The 21,721-nt window shown below is 39.7% G+C and overlaps 1 protein-coding gene across 2 annotated transcripts in view; it reads left to right on the top strand.

Moving 5' to 3' along the window:
• Nucleotides 1–21,336, top strand: part of FBXO22 (F-box protein 22) — a 29,206-nt gene extending 7,870 nt beyond the window's left edge. For both annotated transcript variants that reach the window (XM_028092687.2, XM_028092684.2), the window contains 3 exons: nucleotides 3,157–3,321; nucleotides 17,383–17,548; nucleotides 20,160–21,336. In XM_028092687.2, the coding sequence (XP_027948488.1) occupies nucleotides 3,157–3,321; nucleotides 17,383–17,548; nucleotides 20,160–20,577 (749 nt within the window). In that variant the 3' untranslated portion in view covers nucleotides 20,578–21,336. The remainder of the gene's footprint in view (nucleotides 1–3,156; nucleotides 3,322–17,382; nucleotides 17,549–20,159) is intronic.
• The last annotated feature ends 385 nt before the right edge of the window (nucleotides 21,337–21,721 follow it).

Below are 21,721 nucleotides of genomic sequence, written 5' to 3'. Positions count from 1 at the left end.
CCTTCCTTTTGTGCTTGCCTTACTCTGAAGAAATTTTAATTTTGTCTGTTCCGAGTTCCCTTATGATCTTGGTGTCAGGAGTAGGTGCCATTCCCATTCCCTCTTGGTTTTCTTGGACACGCTTACTGGTTTTGGTTGCCCTGCAGCTAAGTGTTCTCTTTGAGCCAGTTCCACACATGTCCCAACAAAACTTCCACCAAGACGGTTGGTTGGATTCCTTTTTCTTAGGCCACAGTGTAGTGATTGTTTCTAAAACAACCATTGGCTACTGGCCCATCTGCATTCTTTAAATTCAAAAAACTTAAGGTTTGGGCGCCTGGGTGGCTCAGTTGGTTAAGCGACTGCCTTCGGCTCAGGTCATGATCCTGGAGTCCCGGGATCGAGTCCCGCATCGGGCTCCCTGCTCAGCAGGGAGTCTGCTTCTCCCTCTGACCCTCTTCCCTCTCGTGCTATCTCTCATTCTCTCTCTCTCAAATAAATAAATAAAATCTTTAAAAAAAAAAACTTAAGGTTTGAGAAAACTCGTTCATTCTTAGATGTGCAGAGATCATTATCTTTCTTTTAAGGTGAACTTTACTTCCAGCGACTTGCACAATCTTAAGTGTACAATTTAATGAGTTTTGACAAATGTATACCCTTATGTAACCTACACACCAGTCAAGATAGAGAATATTTCCATCACCTCAGGAAGTTCCTTCATGTCCTTTTCCTGTTGATCTCTGCCTGCAGAGGAAACCCCAGTTCCAATTTCTGCAGCCATAGATTAGTTTGCCTGTTGTTGAGTGGCATATAAATGGAACCATACAGTATATACTCTTTTTATGTCTTGGCTAAGTTTTTACTCCATATAAATATTTTTAACAACATATTTTTGAAATTATGTTACCATGTGTATCAGTAATTCGTTTAAAAATTATTCGGTATTCTGTTATATAAATAGACTATTTTTCCACTCTCTCTTTGATGGAGCTTTGGATTGATTCACATTCCTGGCTATTATGAATGATGCTGTTGTGAACTTTTTTAAGATTTTATTTATTTATTTGAGAGAGAGAGAGCGCAAGCATGAGCCAGGGGGAGGGACAGAGACAAGCAGACTCCCCGCTGAGCTGGGAGCCCACGGGGCTAGATCCCAGGACCCTGAGCTGAATCAAGAGTCGATTGTTTTTAACAGACTGAGCTACCCAGGCGCCCCATGTTGTGAACATTTTTATGTAAGTCTTCTTGTGGACCTGGGTTTGTTCTTGGAAGAGATGGGTCTTGGGGTTGGTTTATGTTTAACTTTATAAGAAACTGCCAAACTGTTTCCAGAGTTGTTCCATTTTATACTCACCAGCAATGAATGAGGGTTTCAGTTGCTCACTGCTACATATCCTCACTAACACTTAGTGTCTTCAAATGAGTCTTTTCATTTTAACCATTGTAGTGGGTTTGAGGAGGCTTCTTGTGGTGGTTTTAATTTGAATTACTCCAATGATTGTAGTTATGTTGAGTATCTTTTCAGATGTTTTGGCTACTTGTATATCTTTTTGTGAAGTATCCAAGTCTTTTAGTGATTTTTTTTTTATTGGATTGTTTTTATGTTTGAGTTGAAGTTGTTTATATATTCTAATTCAAGACCTTTACAAGTATAGGTGTTGTAAATATTTTCTCCCAGTCTGTTGCTCGTTTTCTTTCTCTCAACAGTGTCTTTGATGACCAGTGAATTTTTATTTTGGTGAAATCCATTCTATTTATGTTTTTTCTTTTCTGGTGAATGTTTTTTATGTCCTCTCCAAGAAATCTTTGCCTATCTCAAAGTCACAAAGATACTCTCTTATGTGGTTTTAGCTCTTATATTTAGTTCTGTGACCTAACTTGAATTAATTATTGTGTATGGCATAAGGTAGAGGTTGAAGGTTTTTTGTTTGTTTTTTCGTATGTTATCCAATTATTTCATCGCTCTTTGTTGAAGATTTTTCTTTCCTCTAATCGCCTTGGCACCTTTGTTAAAAATAATTGCATATTTGTAGGTCTGTTTCTGGATTTAATTCTGTTCCATTGGTATATTTGTTTATCCTTAAGCCAATGCCATATTACTGTAGGTCCTGATATTCTTTTTAAAGATTGATTAGTGTAGGTTTCGATGCTCTTTTTAAAAATAGTTTTGGCTATCTAGGTTCTTTTCACTTCCACATATATTTTAGAATCAGCCCGTCCATTTCTTTTTTTTTAATTTGGTGATAAAAGTACTTTGTGCATATATATCTGTGTGTACACACACACACACACACACACATACTTCATACAATTGTCAGTATTTTTAGGATAATTTTTTTTAGATTTTATTTTATTATGTTATATTAATCACCATACATTACATCATTAGTTTTTGATGTAGTGTTCCATGATTCATTGTTTGCATGTAACACCCAGCGCTCATTACAACATATGCCCTCTTTAATATCCATCCCCCGGCTAACCCATCCCCCAACCCCCTCCCCTCTAGAACCCTCAGTTTGTTTCTCGGGGTCCATAGTCTCTCATGGTTCGTCTCCCCCTCTGATTCACCCCCCCTTTATTTTTCCCTTCCTACTATCTTCTTCTTCTTTTTTTTTTTAACATATAATGTATTATATGTTTCAGAGTTACAGGTCTGTGATTCAACAGTCTTGCACAATTCACAGCACTCACCATAGCACATACCTTCCCCAATGTCTGTCACCCAGCCACCCCATCCCTCCCACCCCCCACCACTCCAGCAACCCTCAGCTTGTAGGATAATTTTCTAAAAGTAGAATTGCTGCGATGTATTTTTTTACCGCCAGCTTCTATGTAGAAAAACTTCAAATCTTCAAAGTTGAAGAATGATAGAATAGTAAACATCCATATTCCTTTTCGAGATTCACCAGTTTTAAAAAATTTTGCAACAGTTTTTTTTTCTGTTTGTAAAAACATTTCTTTCTGAACCATTTAAAAGTAGATTGCAGACATCGTGACACTACCCCTAAAATTTCAAAGCTGAGAAACTTTTACTCAGCTTTTAACTTGATTATCTTGGTTACGCAAACTGCAGTTACCTAAGGTGGGGCTAGATACATATCAAATGAAGTGTTACCAAATGAAACTTCAGTTTTTATTAAATCTACTCATGAAACTGTTTCACTTTTTTCCTAGTGACTCCAATGGGATCAGGTAACAATCGACCTCAGGAAATAGAAATTGGAGAGTCTGGTTTTGCTCTATTATTCCCTCAAATTGAAGGAATAAAAATACAACCCTTTCATTTTATTAAGGACCCAAAGAATTTAACACTAGAAAGACATCAACTCACCGCAGTAGGTAAGTCACTGTTATTTACCATTAATTGCCCAATTTGTTGATTGATTTTGTTTATCCTTTGACAGAGTCTAAATTAAGTATACAGGTTACTAGAGATGTGGATAATTCAGACTAGAGATTAACAGAGGCAACTGCAGCACACGCTTGGTAAAATTGATTTACTTACTTTTATTTATTTATTTTTGATGGGCTGAGCAATTTTTTTTTTTACTTTTTTATTTTAAAAAGAATTTTTAAATTATTTTACTTATGTTAAAGCCTGAGAGAACCAGAGATGAAAAATTTTCCAAAAATACTCTTGATAATAAATGTATTTGTATTTAATACTGAATTTTGAAGCACTTCTTTCTCTTTGAATATTTAATCATTTGCCTTATTTTTGTTTTCTGAAAAGTTTTTTAAAGCATTTTTTTTACAGTAATAAAAGGCATTTATTGTGAAAAAATTTTTAGAAGTTAGAGGTTGGTTCTGTGTCGGCTAATTAGAAAGATGGGAATAAGTATAGTGAACTTGATATGTTTTTGAAAAGCTGTAAGTTAAAGCAGGGTCTGTCAGACAAGGATTTACTAAGACATGTCAGAGGAAGATTGGTCAGAGTAGACAGGTCATGAAAGGCGATTTTGAAGAGGTGAAGGATTTTGGCTTAATTTCCAGGATCTAATGAGAAATCTTAATTTAATATAGTAAGCAACAAAGTAGTTACTCAAGCAGAACTTTTTATCTACCTCTACAAATAAACTGATTGGCATTAACTCATTAAAAAAAATCTGTTGGCATAAAAAATATTGACTTGATTTGTACAGGTATAGGTAAAGCACAGGAAGTTTCGACCTCTAGTCTCTGGGGTAAGGCAGGATACTCTAGCTAATAAGAACGCAGGCTTGTAGCTGCCCTAGTTCTGCTACTTTCCAACTTTCTAGTTTAGGACAAGTTTCTTAACTTTCCTAAGCCTCTGTTTCCCATCTATAAAGTGGAAATAACTAACTTACAGAGTTGTAAGGATTAGATGAAATGACTTAATGTAAAGCACTTAGCAATACCTTGCTCTGTAGATGGTAGGCTAACGTTGGCCTCTTTATCTTAGGGAGGCTTTGCAGTGGGTCACAGTGCTCCATCTGCAGTGTGACCTTGTGGTATGTGGAGGAATAAGACTAGAGGGAGCTCAGGAAAAGGACATTCAGTGAAAGGGCAGCAAAGGTCTTGGGTATTCTTATCATCCAGTTCAGAAGCATCATGCCAGAGGAACATGCACATGTCTTGGCTGATGGTGACAATGATAATTAATACTGAGGCATTGTAAGCTGGGTCCTGAGTTACATGCTATTTCTAATCCTCATGACAGCTTTGCCGGGTAGAGAAATTGTCACAGGGTGTTGTCAGTGAGGAAACTAACGAGTAGAGAGCAAAGGCTCTTAGACTACATGATACATAAAGAGAAGACCGGAGTTACCTGTATTATTAATAAAGCGACCTGAAATCAAGGATGCCAAACATTCTCTAAGGAAAACTTCAGATTGTGCCTTAACTGACCTAATGTTAACTACAAAGGCAGAAAGAATTTAGGAGCGAATGTGACTGTGTAGCCAAACCAGAGACTTTGTCATGTTATAATGAGGCTTTTTGGAAGGCTGGCTTGAGTTAACAGTGCTCAGCAAACCAGATCTTAGATTGGTGGTTAGAAATTTGTGGGTCTGAAACTCAAGAGGGAGTTGAGGTCAGAGTTGTTGGTTTGAGAGAGCCATTTGCATATAGCCTGGCAGTCTGTCTGCAAAGAGTATCCAGGATGGCTTAGTACAGATTTTGGAAAATATTCCAGCAGCAGATTTAGAACAAGGAAGAAGAGATAACAGTTTGATGCTGACAAGAGGATGGTTATGTTCACTGGGTTCATGATATAGAAATACATGTTAATTTCATTCAGCTTATTGAAAGGTCCCATAGGGTTAGAAGAATTAATTGGATGCAGATTCTGTCTCAGTGCTATTCCAGGAAAGGGGTGACAGATACATACGTAATTATAATCCAAGTGAGAAAATGAGGCGTGCCTCTGTAAGAGAGGTCTGGATAGATTGCGGTAAGGATTGCCAGTGGGAGGGAGAATGAGGAGGCTTCGTGGAGCAAGTAGCATTTAAGGCTTTGAAGGATGAGAAACATGAAAGGTAAGAGTGGTAACAGGATAGGGGAAATAGTAAACATTTCACTTTTGCAAACAAAGCATGGGGCACAGTGAGTCCAGGCTAGGGAGTATTGTCAATAAATGGCAACTGTTAACCAGAAATGTTCTCCTAGTAGCAAATGTGACTCTCCATAATGGGGAGATACTGCAAGCAGAAAGACTAGTTAGGAGCCCTCTGCAAGGGTCTAGGCAAGAAATAATACCAGAGCATGAAGAGCAGGAAATTGATTAGAGAAAATTAGGAGATGATTAGATATGAAAGAGAAGGGAGACTGGATGACTCACTGATAACTTTGAGTTTTGTACTTAAGACTTGAGTGGGGTGCTGATGGTACAGAGAACAGAAATCAAGAACACTGGAGCAGGAGGAGCAGGATTGGGAAAAATCAGACTCCATTACACAGGCTTGTTTGGCCTTTAATTCAGTGCTCTTGCTGAAGGTCATATTGCCAGACCTTCTCTGTGCTATCTCTTTTGTTCAGAAGTGAGGATGGTACCTCCTTGGCACATACTGTCTCCTCTGTCCCACAGCACCTTGGGAATCGTGATGAAGGTCCTGATGATAGCACTGCTTAAAGCTAGAAGCCTAGTTTTGTCATTTTACAAGAAAGAGCCAAAATTTTGAGCAAAATAAACCATCCATTTTATGATAAAATAGTTACTGGATTTGTGAAACCTTGTTTGCTCTATAGTGCTAAGCATAGGAATCACAAAAACTGAGGTGAAAAGCAGGCCCATGTTTATTCTGCTCTGTGAAGTGTTCTTATTGGTATCCTTTCCAGAACTGTTTGATGTCAGCAATTTTGGTTTATTCCAAGGCATCATTTTCATCCTGTTGATGGTATTCTGAAATTGAAGCTTTGCTTAGATTGAGGTGATAATCTCCATCCTTTCACAGATAATCTCTATCCTTCACATATGTGGACATCCAAATTTCCTGTATTCTGAATTTGGATCATTGTCTTTTATGTGCTCAAGAAGATGGAGGAATCTGAGGTGGGCAGGGAGTGAGTGAGTGGTTGGAGGCTACAACCATGCTGGGATGTGCCTTCTCCATAAAGTCCTGGCCTGCATTCCTACACCAAATATTGGGGACAACTCTTCTGTGTTCTGTAACATCGGAAAGCACCCTCTTCGTGGTAGTATCCCACAGGGGTCAGCAGACTTTTTCTGTAAAAGGCCAGATAGTAAATTAGGTTTTGCCAGCCTTACAGTCTCAGTGCATCTGTTCAGCTCTGCCATTGGAGTGCAAAGGCAGCTATAGACAATACATAAACAAACGGCTGGGTTCCAGTAAAACGTTGTTTACAAAAATGAGGGGGCGGGTAGATTTGGTGCGTGGGCTGTAGTTTGTCTTTCCCTGCCTTACAGTGCTTGGCCACAGTGATTAGAAGATCTGTGAAGGCCCACAGTAAGCAATGAAGTGGCTCAGTTAAAAAAACCCATGAAATTGGCAGTACCTCTGAAAAGAGGGACCTTGCATTGAGAATTCTAGTTCTTCTAGACCTTGTGTATAGGGGATGTCATAGTCTGACCCAGCATCATAGTATATGTAATATCATACACACAGCTTGTTTTGTTCTTTTTGAACTTACCAAAAATGGCACATTTTTACAATAAGGCATAGGTTGTCCTAAGGTCTGTGTGTTCTAAGGTCTGTTAAAAATAGTCTCGGGCAGGGGGCGTCTGGGTGGCTCAGTTGGTTAAGCATCTGCCTTCGGCTCAGGTCATGATCCCAGGGTCCTGAGATTGAACCCTGTGTGGGGCTCCCTGCTCAGTGGGGAGTCTGCTTCTCCCTCTTCCTCTGCCCCTCCCCCCCATTTGTGTTCTGTCTCTGTCTCAAATAAATAAATAAATCTTTAAAAAAAAATAGTCTCTGGGATGAAAAAAAATACATGCGTGGGCCAGCACTTAATTCATGAGAAGGGTAGAAACACCTCACCAAAGCTTCAGGAAAAGCCATTGTTCATTTAGAAACTATTTGCATGCATGGCACATGCCAGTCACTATATGTGTGGGACTCTAGAAATACATTGTTAAGTTCCTGCCTTCCGGAGCTCCCAGTCTAGCAGAACAGACCGATTTTGAATAAGGTACCACAGATGTGAAATGTATACCAAGTAGAAGCACAGAGGTGCTAGAAAACATATAACCATGGAACTCAAAGTCTAGTGTGGGGTGGTGGGAAAGTGACATTTGGACAGGGTCCTAAGAAGTGAACTAGAGTGGGGAAGGGTCCCTCAGATGTGGAGTAGGGAGGAATATTATAGGTGGTCTTTACCTTCTTTCTAGGTTGCTGACAAAAATAGAGCAAGGTCGCCTAAGATCAAGGACAGGAAATAGAAAGGGCCTGGTAATGCACGTTCAGGATTCAAATGCCATGGATTCACATGCCCATTTGTGAAACCTAGTGTGTCTGGAGAAGTGGGGAGTGTGATGTGAGGTGAAGCTGTAGAGGCAAGCTGGGGCCACATGCCCATAAAACATAGTAAGGATTTTACATTATTTAAGGTCAGTGGGAAGCCAGGATTCTAAACAAAAAAGTGACAGAATCAGATAGGTCTTTTTATAATACCCCTCTAGCTGTGGTGTGGCCATCAATTTGGAGGAATATGAGAGCAGATATAGGAAAAACAGGAGGCTGTTGTAGTGGTTAAGGCAAGAGGTGATGGCAGGTGGAGGTGAAGAGACATAGATGGATTCAGGACAGAGTTTTGAGGTGGAATCAACAGGATGTGGTGACTGATTAAAATGTTGGGTTTTGAGAGTGAGGGAAGTGGCCGCCATGTCACCCAGGTTTTTGGCCAGCACAGTTGCACAGTAGCGTCTCCTGAGGGAAGGGAGACAGACTGGATTGGACATGTTGAATTTGAGTTGGGGATACTGATTAGACAGTTGAATGTATAGTTCTGGAGTTCAGGAGAATAGTCAGGACTAAAGATAGAAATTTGGGAATCCCCAGGTAATTAATGGTAATTGAAACAAATAGAAACCAGCTCAGTGACAGGAGGAGAAAGGAGAGGAAGGAAGCTCAGTTTGTATTGCTTGTTCAGGGTTGATTGAGTGATGTAACACTGCAGCTGAGCTCAGGAGGTTCACTGGTTGGGGTGCATTCTGTTGAACACAACCCAAAGAAGTGTTGACAGCAAGGAACTTTTTGTTATTTGTTAAAAGTAGTTCCCAAAGCACTGGCTCCCTGTGGAGTCTGTACAGGAAGATTGTTTTCCGAGTATGAGTGGGTGGGGGCGGGGAGCTTGATATACATTGAGGAACTTAAACATATTCTGTTATTTTTAGGCATTTTGGTTCAGTTGCCCATGCCTAGCATGTCAGCATGCTGTGCATACATCCTGTGTTCAGAAAATGGCAGAAAACTCTGCTCATAGGAGATCTTAGTATTCTAATGAGCTAAAGTTAATTTCAGGACAACTCGGGGGCTCTTGAATGGGTCCTCAGCCTCAATCCGGCGCAAACGGGCTTCCCAGAGGTGAACACCTGGCCCAGTGTCTCCTTGGTGAGAACTGCTGGCTCTACAGAACAGGACACATGCTCTTCCTTGCTTTTGTCCCTTCCCTCCTCCCTCCTGCTGATAGCTTCCTTCTGAGTAACTCCCTGTTGAATCCTAGTTAGCAGTACCATGATGTCCTCTCTTGTGCTTTTGTTGAAGACTTTATTGAGACTCCTCAGTGAGGAAGTTGTTGAGCAATTTCCTAACTTTTCTTTGAAACAGTTTGTATCTAAATAAAATCTTACATGGGGTACCAACATAAAAATAAAGCAAACAGAGCAGAGCTGCTTGGGCTGAAGGGAGGATGGAATGTCTACAGCTGCAGCCGCTTCACTTCTTCTCTGTCTCCCCCTGGGCACCTTTGAACTCCTTACCCAGTGGAGCATATTGTAATGAAGGGAGGAATCCCACCTTAAGATGGTCTGCAGTTCTTTCCTAAAGGCTTCGAGTTGTTCAGTAAAGTGGCTCTAAGCATGAAAGCAGTACCTGGAAACCTCTGACCCCCACTCCCCCACGTCCTTTTAAGACAGAAGAGCTGGAGAAGGCAGCTTCAGGACTGCTGATTGCTTCTCGATGAGCTTGAGCTTAAGAGCCAGGGCTTTTTTTCCTCCCTGGAGAATGCTTGAGGTACATCAGACACTGCCTCACACCTGTGATTCTCTTTCTCTTTTACAAACACGTCCTTCTGACATTCTCCTGGGCAAAGCTCAACCTGTAAGAGTGCCCTTGGGGCCCAGTGGTTTTCTAGGTTTCAGTTTTATTTGTAGACATTGACATCAGGAAAGATCTTTCACTCATTTGTACATTTTAGGGACCCTGTGTAAGATTTGATCATTGTATTGTTAGCTAGGATTCATTTGCAAATATCTTCTCCCATTCTGTCAGTTGTCTTTTGGTTTTGTTGACTGTTTCCTTGTGCAAAAGCTTTTTATCTTGCCGAAGTCCCAGTAGTTCATTTTTGCCTTCCTTCCTTTGCCTTTGAAGATGTGTCTAGGAAGAAGTTGCTGCGGCCGAGGTCAAAGAGGTTGCTGCCTGTGTTCTCCTCAAGGATTTTGATGGATTCCTGTGTCACCTTGAGGTCTTTCATCCATTTTGAGTCTACTTTTGTGTATGATGTAAGGAAATGGTCCAGTTTCATTCTTCTGCATGTGGCTGTCCAATTTTCCCAACACCATTTGTTGAAGAGATTGTCTTTATTCCACTGGACATTCTTTCCTGCTTTGTCGAAGATTACTTGACCATAGAGTTGAGGGTCCATTTCTGGGCTCTCGATTCTGTTCCATTGATCGATGTGTCTGTTTTTGTGCCAGTACCATGGAGTCTTGATGATGACAGCTTTGTAATACAGCTTGAAGTCAGGAATTGTGATGCCACCGACTTTGCTTTTCTTTTTCAACATTCCTCTGGTTATTCGAGGTCTTTTCTGGTTCCATACAAATTGTAGGATTATTTGTTCCATTTCTTTGAAAAAAGTGGATGGTATTTTGATGGGGAATGCATTGAATGTGTAGATTGCTCTCGGTAGCATTGACATCTTCACAATATTTATTCTTCCAACCCATGAGCATGGAACGTTTTTCCATTTCTTTGTGTCTTCCTCATTTTCTTTTATGAGTATTTTATAGTTTTCTGGGTACAGACTCTTTGCCTCTTTGGTTAGATTTATTCCTAGGTAACTTACGGTTTTGGGTGCAATTGTAAATGGGATCGACTCCTTAATTTCTCTTTCTTCTGTCTTGTTTTTGTATAGGAATGCCACTGATTTCTGTGCATTGATTTTATATCCTGCTACTTTACTGAATTCCTGTATGAGTTCTAGCAGTTTTGGGGTAGAGTCTTTGGTTTTTCTTATGGTTTTCCACATAAAGTATCATATCATCTGCAAACAGTGAGAGTTTGACTTCTTTGCCAATTTGGATGCCTTTGATTTCTTTTTGTTGTCTGATTGCTGTGGCTAGGACTTCTAGTACTATGTTGAATAGCAGTGGTGATAGTGGACATCCCTGCCGCGTTCCTGACCTTAGGGGGAAAGCTCTCAGTTCTTCCCCATTGAGAATGATATTGGCTGTGGGTTTTTTATAGATGGCTTTTATGATATTGAGGTATGTATCCTCTAGCCCTACACTGTGTGTGAAGAGTTTTTATCAGGAAAGGACGCTGTACTTTGTCAAATGCATTTTCTGATCTATTGAGAGTATCATATGGTTCTTGTTCTTTTATTAATGTATTGTATCACATTGATGATTTGCAGATGTTGAACCACCCTTGCAGCCCAGGAATAAATCCCACTTGGTCTTGTGGAATAATCCTCTTAATGTACTGTTGGATCCTATTGGCTAGTATTTTGGTGAGAATTTTGGCATCCATGATCATCAAGATATTGGTCTGTAATTCTCCCTTTTGGTGGGGTCTTTGTCTGGTTTTGGGATCAAGGTAATGCTGGCCTCATAAAAGGAGTTTGGAAGCTTTCCTTCCATTTCTGTTTTTTGGAACAGTTTCAGAAGAATAGGTATTAATTCTTTAACTGGTACGATTCCCTTGGGAAGCTATCTGGCCCTGGGCTCTTGTTTGTTGGGAGAGTTTTGATTACTGCTTCAATTTCCTTAGTGGTTATTGGTCTGTTCAGATTGTCTGTTTCTTCCTGGTTCAGTCTTGGTAGTTTATAAGTGTCCAAGAATGCATCCATTTCTTCTAGTTTGTCTAATTTGCTGGCATATAGTTGCTCATAATATGTGCTTATAATTGTAATTCTTTGGTGTTGGTTGTGATCTCTCCTCTCTCATTCATGATTTTATTTATTTGGGTCCTTTCTCTTTTCTTTTTGATAAGGCTGGCCACGGGTTTATCAATCTTACTAATTCTTTCAACAAACCACCTCCTAGTTTCGTTGATCTGTTCTACTGTTCTTTTGGTTTCTATTTCATTGATTTCTGCTCTGATCTTTATTATTTCTCTTCTCCTGCTGGGTTTAGGCTTTATTTCCTGTTCTTTCTCCAGCTCCTTTAGGACTAGATTGTATATTTGAGACCTTTCTTGTTTCCTGAGAAAGGCTTGTATTGCTATATACTTTCCTCCTAGGACTGCCTTTGCTGCATCCCAAAGATTTTGAACAGTTGTGTTTTCATTTTCATTTGTTTCCATGAATTTTTTTAATTCTTCTTTAATTTCTTGGTTGACCCATTCATTCTTTAGTAGGATGCTCTTTAGCCTCCATGTATTTTGAGTTCTTCCCGACTTTCCTCTTGTGATTGAGTTCCAGTTTCAAAGCATTGTACTCTGAAAATACGCAGGGAATAATCTCTATCTTTTGGTATCTGTTGTGACCCAGTATGTGATCTATTCTGGAGAAAGTTCCATGTGCACTCCAGAAGAATGAGTGTTCTGTTGTTTTAGGATGGAATGTTCTGTATGTATCTGTGAAGTCCATCTGGTCCAGTGTGTCATTGAAAGCCCTTATTTCCTTGTTGATCTTTTGCTTCGATGATCTTCAATATGTTTCTTTGATTTTGTTATTAATTGGTTTATATAATTGGCTGCTCCCATGTTAAGGACATAAGTATTTGCAATTACTACATCTTGTTGGATAGACCCTGTAAGTATGACACAGTGTCCTTCCTCATCTCTTATTACAGTCTTTGGTTTAAAATCTAATTTGTCTGATACAAGGATTGCCACCCAAGCTTTCTTTTGATGTCCATTAGCATGATAAATGGTTTTCCACCCTCCAACTTTCAATCTGGGTGTGTCTTTGGGTCTAAAATGAGTCTCTTGCAGACAGCATATCAATGGGTCTTGCTTTTTTATCCAGTCTGATAGCCTGTATCTTTTGATTGGGGCATTGAGCCCATTTACATTCAGGGTAACTATTGAAAGATATGAATTTAGTGCCATTGTATTGCCTGTAAGGTGACTGTTACTGTATATTGTCTCTTCCTTTCTGGTCCGTGTTACTTTTGGGCTCTCTTTTGCTTAGAGGACCCCTTTCAGTATTTCTTATGGGGCTGGTTTGGTGATCCGTCTTTTAGTTTCTATTTGTCTTGGAAGCACTTTCTCTCCTTCTATTTTCAGTGACAGCCTAGCTGGATAAAGTATTCTTGGCTGCATATTTTGCTCGTTTAGTACCCTGAATATATCATGCCAGTCCTTTCTGGCCTGCCAGGTCTCTGTGGATAGGTGCGCTGCCAATCTAATGTTTCTACCATTGTAGGTTACAGACCTTGTCCCAAGCTGCTTTCAGGATTTTCTCTTTGTCTCTGAGATTTGTAAGTTTTATATTAGATGTCGGGGTGTTGACCTATTTTTATTAATTTTGAGGGGGGTTCTCTGTGCCCCATGGATTTTGATGCCTGTTTCCTTCCCCAATTTGGGGACGTTTTCTGCTGTAACTTGCTCCTGTATACCTTCTGCCCCCCTTTCTCTTCTTCTGGGATCCCAATTATTCTAATACTGTTTTGCTTCATGGTATCATTTATCTCTTGAATTCTCCCCTCATGATCCAGTAGTTGTTTATCTCTCTTTTTCTGAGCTTCTTGATTCTCCATCATTTTGTTTTCTATATATCTAATTCTCTCTTCTGCCTCATTTATCCTGGCAGTTAGAGCCTCCGTTTTTTATTGCATCTCATTAATAGCCTGTTTGATTTTGACTTGGTTAGATTTTAGTTCTTTTATTTCTCCAGAAAGGGATTCTCTAGTGTTATCTATGCTTTTTTCAAGCCCAGCTACTATCTATATAATTGTTATTCTGAACTCTAGTTCCTACATCTTACTAATGATTGGTTACTTAACTAATGATTACTACATCTTCCATATTGATTAGGTCCCTGGCAGTTGGTATTGAATCTCGTTCTGTTTTTTGAGGTGAGTTTTTCCGTCTTGTCATTTTGTCGAGAGAAGAATAGATGAACGAGAGACCAAAATGCTCAAAGGGTAACAGCGACCCCAGAGAAATGAAATATACACTAAAGAATCCAGATGAGACCCGCAACCAGGGGGAAAAGAAAAAGGAGGGAAAAAAAAGAATATGATCAGGCTGGTGAATAGAACAGAGCCATACAGTAGATTTTGGGTCTATTTTGGTCTCTTAGAAGAAACTGCATCCCAAAATTTTAAAGAACGAAAAGTTTATATATGTGTGTGTGTATAAGGTTAAATACAATGAAGGGATAGAATATGACTATAAAAATGAAAATTAAAAAAGATTTTAAAAAAGGAACTGATAAGTTGGTTGAAAAAGGAAAGAAGAAAAATTCTTTAAAAAAAAAGAAAATTTTAAAAATTACCTCCGCCCCGGTGGAGCCGAGAACTCAGGGCTCCGCTCCTCAGTGCACCCCCAGAGAAAAGCAGTCAGTCACTCCCTCCTCTCCGGGCTCTGGCCACACTCCGTGCTCACCCCACCTGTGACCCAGCGTTTCTATCTCTGGCCCCCGACCCCGTGTGGAGTCTCCAAACCCAGCAGATCCCTGCGGTGTGCTCCCGCGCCGCTCCTCCCGGGGGAGGAAGGGGAGTCTCCCCGGATCTGCTGCTTGTTGGGTCCCTGCTGGAGGAGCAGTGGCCCGACTGTCACCGATCACAGTTTATGGCAACCCCAAGCTGAGAGCCCACTCCTTGGCTCCGTCTCTGCAGTCGGCTTCCCCGCTCCGATACTTGGGAGCTCTGCCGCACTCAGGCACCCCTGGTCTTTCTGTGACCCCAAGGGTCCTGAGACCACACTGTCCTGCGAGGGTTCCGCACCCCACTTAGCCACTGGAGCGACGTCCCTCAGCGGAGCCGACTTCTAAAAGTTCTGATTTTGTGCTCTGCTGCTCTATCACTTGCCAGAAGCGGCTGATGGAGGCCCCCTCCCCCACCGTCTATCCTCCCAAATATTGCCTCAGATTCACTTCTTCGCACGTCCTACCTTCCAGAAAGTGGTCGCTTTTCTGTTCAGAGTTGCTGCTATTCTTTTCTTCAATATCCTGTTGAGTTTGCAGGTGTTCAGAATGGTTTGATCCCTATCTAGCTGAATTCCTGGGATTCTATCGAAGGACTAAGTTTTTAAATTATATGGAGATTTCATAGAGAATCTTGAGGGAGGCACCTGCAATGATCAGATGCAAAGCAGAGAAAAATGTTGCTAAAACCTAACTGATGGTACTTGCTTTTAGAAGCTACCCAGTCCATGAAAAACTCTTAAGTGACAGGAAGACAGTGTCAATGATCTTTCATGCTTTCTTGCCCTTGTGGTCAACTTCATTTAGATATGGGAGCAGAAGGCTAGAAAACTCAGACCATAAGAGGGTGGCGGGGGCTTACTCCCAGGCCACAGTGGTGGCAGAATAGTCCCCAGCCCACCATGCCTCCCTCAGTTGTAGAGCAATACCACTGGAGGAAGATGTGGAAAGTACTGGCTGTGTGTTTTTTAAATACATGAGGGCAGTGCCTTTAAAATACTCAGATGACAATGTTTAGTAGACAATTATAAAAGAGGGTCTAGAGCTTAGAAAACAGTAGGGAAGGTAGAGATTTAGAAGCTTTAGGTTTCTGAAACTTAAAACTCTGAGAGAAGGTATGGGTTTTAATCTAGAGCCTACCATGTTACTCTCCTGGGCTGGTCACTTTTCTGGGATTAGCAGCCCTTACTTGTAAAGTAAGACTAGACAATTGATCCCACAGCCCTCTTCCAACTCTGAAAATTCATTTTAGAAAAGAAAAAACATTCTCTCCAAATGTGCTGCTCTGGTCTTTGTGGGGAAAAAAGATCTTTTAATAATGGTTTAGGGTATATGGTATCATGAAAGTATTGGATTTGTATAGAAATATCCTTTTCATTCTCCAGATCAGTGATTTATTGTGTAGAGAATTAAAAGTGGACCAGTGGAAGTGTCCCTTGATAAGCCATTATTTGGTGTTAGTAATTAGTCATTCCCCTGCCCCGCACCTCAGTTTCTTTAATAAGCCTGATTTCTTTTTTTTTTTTAAGATTTTATTTCTTTATTAGGGAGAGAGAGAGAGATAGAGCAGGAACACAAGCAGGGGGAGTGGGAGAGGGAGAAGCAGGCTTCCCGTGGAGCAGGGAGCCCGATGCGGGTCTCAATCCTGGGACCCTGGGATCATAACCTGAGCCGAAGGCAGACGCTTAACGACTGAGCCACCCAGGTGCTGCATGAGACTGATTTCTGATGACCTTCACCTTAGGTCAAGATGGAAGTCATGTGACTCACTCAGTGGAAACAGGAGTGTGGGTTAGGTGTTGGGTTTTTTTCTGTTCCTTTCCAATTATGAATTTGATAATGCCAGAAAATTTCAAATTGGTAGTCTTAAAGTGCCCAGAGGCTCAGGTGAAAGCTGGGGAATTTGTGAGGGAGTGCAGGAGTACAGCAGGTCTCCTTTTGGGCTATATCGCCCCCTAGTGGAAGCTCCTTTTGTCCATATGGTACAGAATTGAACATTTTCTTGCTTTGGAAAGAGTTTGAAATCCATCTTCACTCCCACCCCCTTTCTTGGAAAAGGTGCATTGGGCCTATATGTATTTTCATGATGTATCAGTTTCCTGAGGCTGCTGTAACAAATGACCACAAACTTAGGGACTTAAAGCAACAGAAATGTATTCTGTCACAGTCCGAGAGTCTGAAATCAAGGTGTTGAAAGGGCGGCACCCCCTCTGGAGGCTCTAGGGTGAATCTCTTTATCTCTTCCACCTTCTGGTGACTATTGATAGTCCTTCTGGTTGCATCACTCCAGTCTCTGCTTCTGTGGTCACATTGCCTCCTCTTATGTCTGTGTCTCTTGTATATCTCTTCTAAGGACATTTATCATAGTATTTATGGAACCTGCCTGGATAATAAACAGATGATCTCATCTCAAGATCTTTAATCACATCTGCAAAGACCCTTTTCCCAAATGGGTTCCACATTGATGTGGATATATTTTTGGGGGGACCACCATTAAACACACTACAGGTGGTTGGCACCTTTTCTGTTTTCTCCAGATCTTTACATTATCACTACTGCTAACTCCGTTCTGTGTAAACCAGCATTCCCTTTCATTCCAGGTGGTAGCCTATATAGCGATTACATCAAGCTCCACCACGGGTGCTGCTCAGTCCCATAGCTGCTTCCTAATTTGTGTTGTGTGGGTTGTATTATTTTCAAATAGCCGTTTCATTTTTTTAATGAGGAAAATTAATTGCAGCAAACATTTTGAACAGTGTTAAAGTTTGTAAAAAGAAAATAAAAAAGGAAACAGGATAGCTTCAGCACTAAACTGCGCATAACTAGAAGTGCAAGTCATTAACAGAAACATTTCATTTTGCAAAAATATAGAAAATAAAATTGTAATAAAATTTGATATACCTGTTTGAAGGCTATCTTTAATTGTTGCTCTTCTTTTCTCTGCAGGCCTTTTAGATAACCCTGAGCTTCGTGTGGTCCTGGTATTTGGCTATAATTGCTGTAAAGCAGGAGCCAGTAATTATCTGCAGCGAGTCATCAGCCATTTCAGTGATATGAACGTCATCTTGGCTGGAGGCCAGGTAGACAACCTGGCATCACTGACCTCTGACAAGTATGTCTCGTGTGCTTCTGATTTCGCCTATACATGACCAGAAATGTTGTCAGGTTTTTCTTATCTTGGGTTTTTTAAAATACCCATTTACAGAATTGCTAAGCTAATGGTTCATTCCATTTTATAATACTCCACATAATTCTGCTTACAGTTAAATGAATCTTTATGTTGTCTTCTAATAACTTACTCTTAATTGGATTCATACTCAAAATTGGTTTTCAACATTGTCTATTGGTATCTCCCCTGACAGCTCTGTACTCTATACAACTGCAGTGATCACTTCCTCTGTAGTTCTATTTTCTCTTCTAAAGGAAACACATGCTTAAACAGTGAATCTTCATGGTAAAACTTCTTAGAGGCTCTGATATGCCCAGTGCTATAGAAATCCTCTAGAGAGGGAATGACAGTTCTCAAACCTGTGGAGCATCTTGCATGCCTGTTGGTATATTGGCACACATTTTGGGAAATGTTTACTAGATCTTTTTGAAAGCTTCTTTTTGATTTTGTTACTAAGGCTTTTGCTTTCGAAGATGAATAATACTTGCTTCAGTTATCTTGGGAGCCATTACTCCCTTTCCATTTTGAAAGAGAGTTTGTAGTATTTTTTGAGTCTGAGCTAATTAAGCGGACATGAATATCCAAAAGTAGGAAAATGAAAACCTCTCATCCCCAGATACTTCCTGCAAACACTAGTATTCATTTCTCACTCTATTTGTGTTTAGTGCTTGGATACTAGAGTGGTGAAATGGCAACAGATGTTAGAGATCATTGTCTTTAAAAGCAGTGTAAATCATCCCAGTTAAAATTTCCCTTCTGGAAGTCTCCACTGATTGATCAGCTTCAGCTGATCAGGGATCATGGAAAGCAAATACAAATGACCCTTGAACAATGCCTGCGCAGTTGAAAATCCATGTATAACTTGTGACTCCCCAGCAACTTAACTACTAATAGCCTACTGTTGACCAGAAGCCATACTGATAACATGAACAATTAACACATATATGTATTCTTACAAGAAGGAAAGCTAAGAAAAGATGTTATTATGAAAATCATAAGGAAAATACATTTACAGTACTGTACTTACCAAGAAAAATCCACATGTAATTGACGCATGTTGTTCAAGGGTTACCTGTAGCTAAATCGAGGTCCCTGGACTACCAGTGAGGAAGAAGCGAGGAAAGCAAGTGCACTGAATTCTAAGCAGTAGGATATCAGACATTGGATTTCAGACATAAATACACCTAATTCTCAGTAATTACCTGGGGATTATTTCTCCTCTTGCCTGATTTTGTGTCTTTGCTTTTACCTCTAAATTGTATACAATACGGCAGTGATGACTTAATACCTCATTTACCTTTGAAATGCCAATCGCACTCAGGCCAGACATACAGCGTCTGACATGCAAGCCTGTTAGTGTGATCAGGTGTCTGTACATCATCTTTTTATACCTATTGTGGGAAATATCCCTCAAGAATTGTTACCCTTTACACGACACATTAATTTTAATTAAAATTAAATTAAATTCGCACTGTGTCAGTGGGTAAGAGAAGCCATTGAGTAAATCAAAGCTCCATTTTAATAGTGTCCAGATACCACCTTGCCAAAAAAAAAGATAGGTAAGTCATTCTTTGAGGCAAGAAATTGACAATACATGTTGCAATGGTAGGCCAAAGAGTAATTGTAATAAAGTTAAAGGAGCAGTGGACTTCAGAAGGTCCATTCTCCTCAGAAACAGGTTTTGCTACTAAGCTAGCCTTATTATCTTAGTCACTTAAGCTTTTTGAGTTAAGTTTCTTGTTAGCCCAGTGAATCTTGCCCATTTCATCAACTCACATGTTGGTAAACATGATAGAAATAATAAGGTATTTGTTTTTCTCCTGTAGGTGTTCACTGTATTATGCTTTATAACTTTGACACTTTGTTTTCTTCGGTAAGGATAAAATATTTCCTTAAGAAAAACAGGCAAATATAAACAAAACATTTTTTTACCTTTAGGTTAAGCTGAATTCTAGGCTGAAAGTAATAAATAAGACACAGCAATGGAATCTTGTTTCTTTATGTACCAAACAACATTTAAAGCTAAAACTTCTGGAGTTAACAGGTTCTTAATAAAATTATCGTCCATGATTAAATATCTAATATATCTTTTTTAGAATGTGACAGCCGAGATAAGGGGGAGAAAGATACCAAACATGTAAATAATACCAGAAAACTTTATTTAACAGATAATCACCTTGCGTATGAATAAAATTTTTAAGATTCCTTTAAGAAAGTGAGAAAGGTTTAAGGATACTTTATATCTTTTCTAAAAACCCAGGATGGTTGTCAGAAATCTTTGTGGAGATGCATTTGCCCCTCGAATTTGTGACTAAAAAAATAGTTGCTTACTTCTTCATAGATCTGCTTCCCTGCATTCTTTTAAATGTATTCATAGTTTAATTTTTAATCCCTATTACACTGCTTTTATCTGGAAAGGTGAGCCTTAGCTTTAGACTGGGTGTAGGCTCTTAAAGGCAGCAGCTCCTAACCAGTGAATCAGGAGTTTTCTTCTACACTTGAGTTTATATTTTGTTTTATGATGTATCACCACACTATTCTGATTTAATTCCAGACACCCTCTAGATATTGATGCCACTGGTGTAGTTGGACTGTCATTTAGTGGACACCGAATCCAGAGTGCCACTGTGCTACTCAACGAAGATGTCAATGACGAGAAGACCGTTGAGGCTGCAATGCAGCGCCTTAAAGCTGCCAACATTCCAGAACGGAATACCATTGGCTTCATGTTTGCATGTGTTGGCAGGGGCTTTCAGTATTATAGAGCCAAGGGGAATGTTGAAGCTGATGCATTCAGAAAGTTTTTTCCTAGTGTTCCTTTATTTGGCTTCTTTGGAAATGGAGAAATTGGATGCGATCGCATAGTCACTGGGAACTTTATATTGAAGAAATGTAATGAGGTAAAGGATGATGATCTGTTTCACAGCTATACAACAATAATGGCACTGATTCATCTTGGGTCATCTAAATAAAGCCTCCTGTAAAGTGGCTTTCACAATATATAATTTTTGGGCTCTGTCTTTCCTAGAAAATGGAAACTGGGATATGTGTATTTCAAAAAAGTAATAACTACATGTATCAGTTTTGTAGCTCTGACTAAAGATTATATTAGGGGTAGTTTTTAATAAGTTAGATGAAGGACAACTTCGTATGTAACAAAACACAAACAGAATTGAGAACTTTTCCATAATGAGGCACAACCCTGATTATGGCTGTATTGTACCAGGTTGTGTAGCTGCTGTGTAATGTGACTTTTTATAAATAGTCTTCTGCATAGGAAGATTGAAAGGATTTATCAATAGGATGGAGATTTAAGACATTCCATGACTACCTCTGCATTGTTAGATCTTTTAGCAAAATCATGAAGACATTTTTTTCTCCCTTAATGGAGGAAAAAATACATGGATAGCTTGAGAAATCTTTCTCTGCTTTACAGTTTTGCAAATTTTTTCAGAAGCTATAACAAAATTATTACTGACTTTTTACTTATTTGATAAAAATTATTTTTGTTCTAGTACCCAAAATTTTCTTAGTCAAATAAGTTGCCAAGAGTAATCGGTATTTTACTACTTCATAAGGAAAAAATAATTTTCCTTTTCCCTCAATGAAGAAATTGTAAGAGAAAATAAAATCCTTTTCTTCACCTAGTTCTGTATAGCTAACAGGCAGACCAGACCATTACATCACCTTATTTTGGTTTTATACCAATAAAACATAACCTTGGAAACTCAGACAGTGTTTTGCATGTCATTGCTTTTGGTGACTGAATGATGGAAGTAATCAATACTTCAGAAATGAAAACCCAGAATAGTAGTTGTCAGCTAGTAAATCCTGCCATGTTCCCAGTAGAATGATTTTTAAGCTTGTATTTCTAACTATGTTAATATCTACATGAGATATGTTCATAGAACACCAATTTTCCCTAGTGACCTTTCTTCACATAGTGATTGATAGAACCTTTGATTTTCAGCTAGGCACATGCCTGTAGTAACAAAGACTTCATTTCCTAGTGTCCCTTGCCATTGACTGTTGTGGCCAGTGAAATGTGAGGGGTGTGACTTTTTTTGCCCTTGCTTGAGCTTGTTGCTTGGAAGTGGATCTGCTAGTGAGACATCT

This window comes from Eumetopias jubatus, unplaced genomic scaffold (genome assembly GCF_037043125.1).
Source record: "Eumetopias jubatus isolate StellerSeaLion01/CBP00866 unplaced genomic scaffold, mEumJub1_p1.0 scaffold_7, whole genome shotgun sequence".
Taxonomy (NCBI): domain Eukaryota; kingdom Metazoa; phylum Chordata; class Mammalia; order Carnivora; family Otariidae; genus Eumetopias; species Eumetopias jubatus.
The sequence above is the reverse complement of the archived record's forward strand: the minus strand, read 5'-3'. Positions and strand labels throughout refer to the sequence as shown.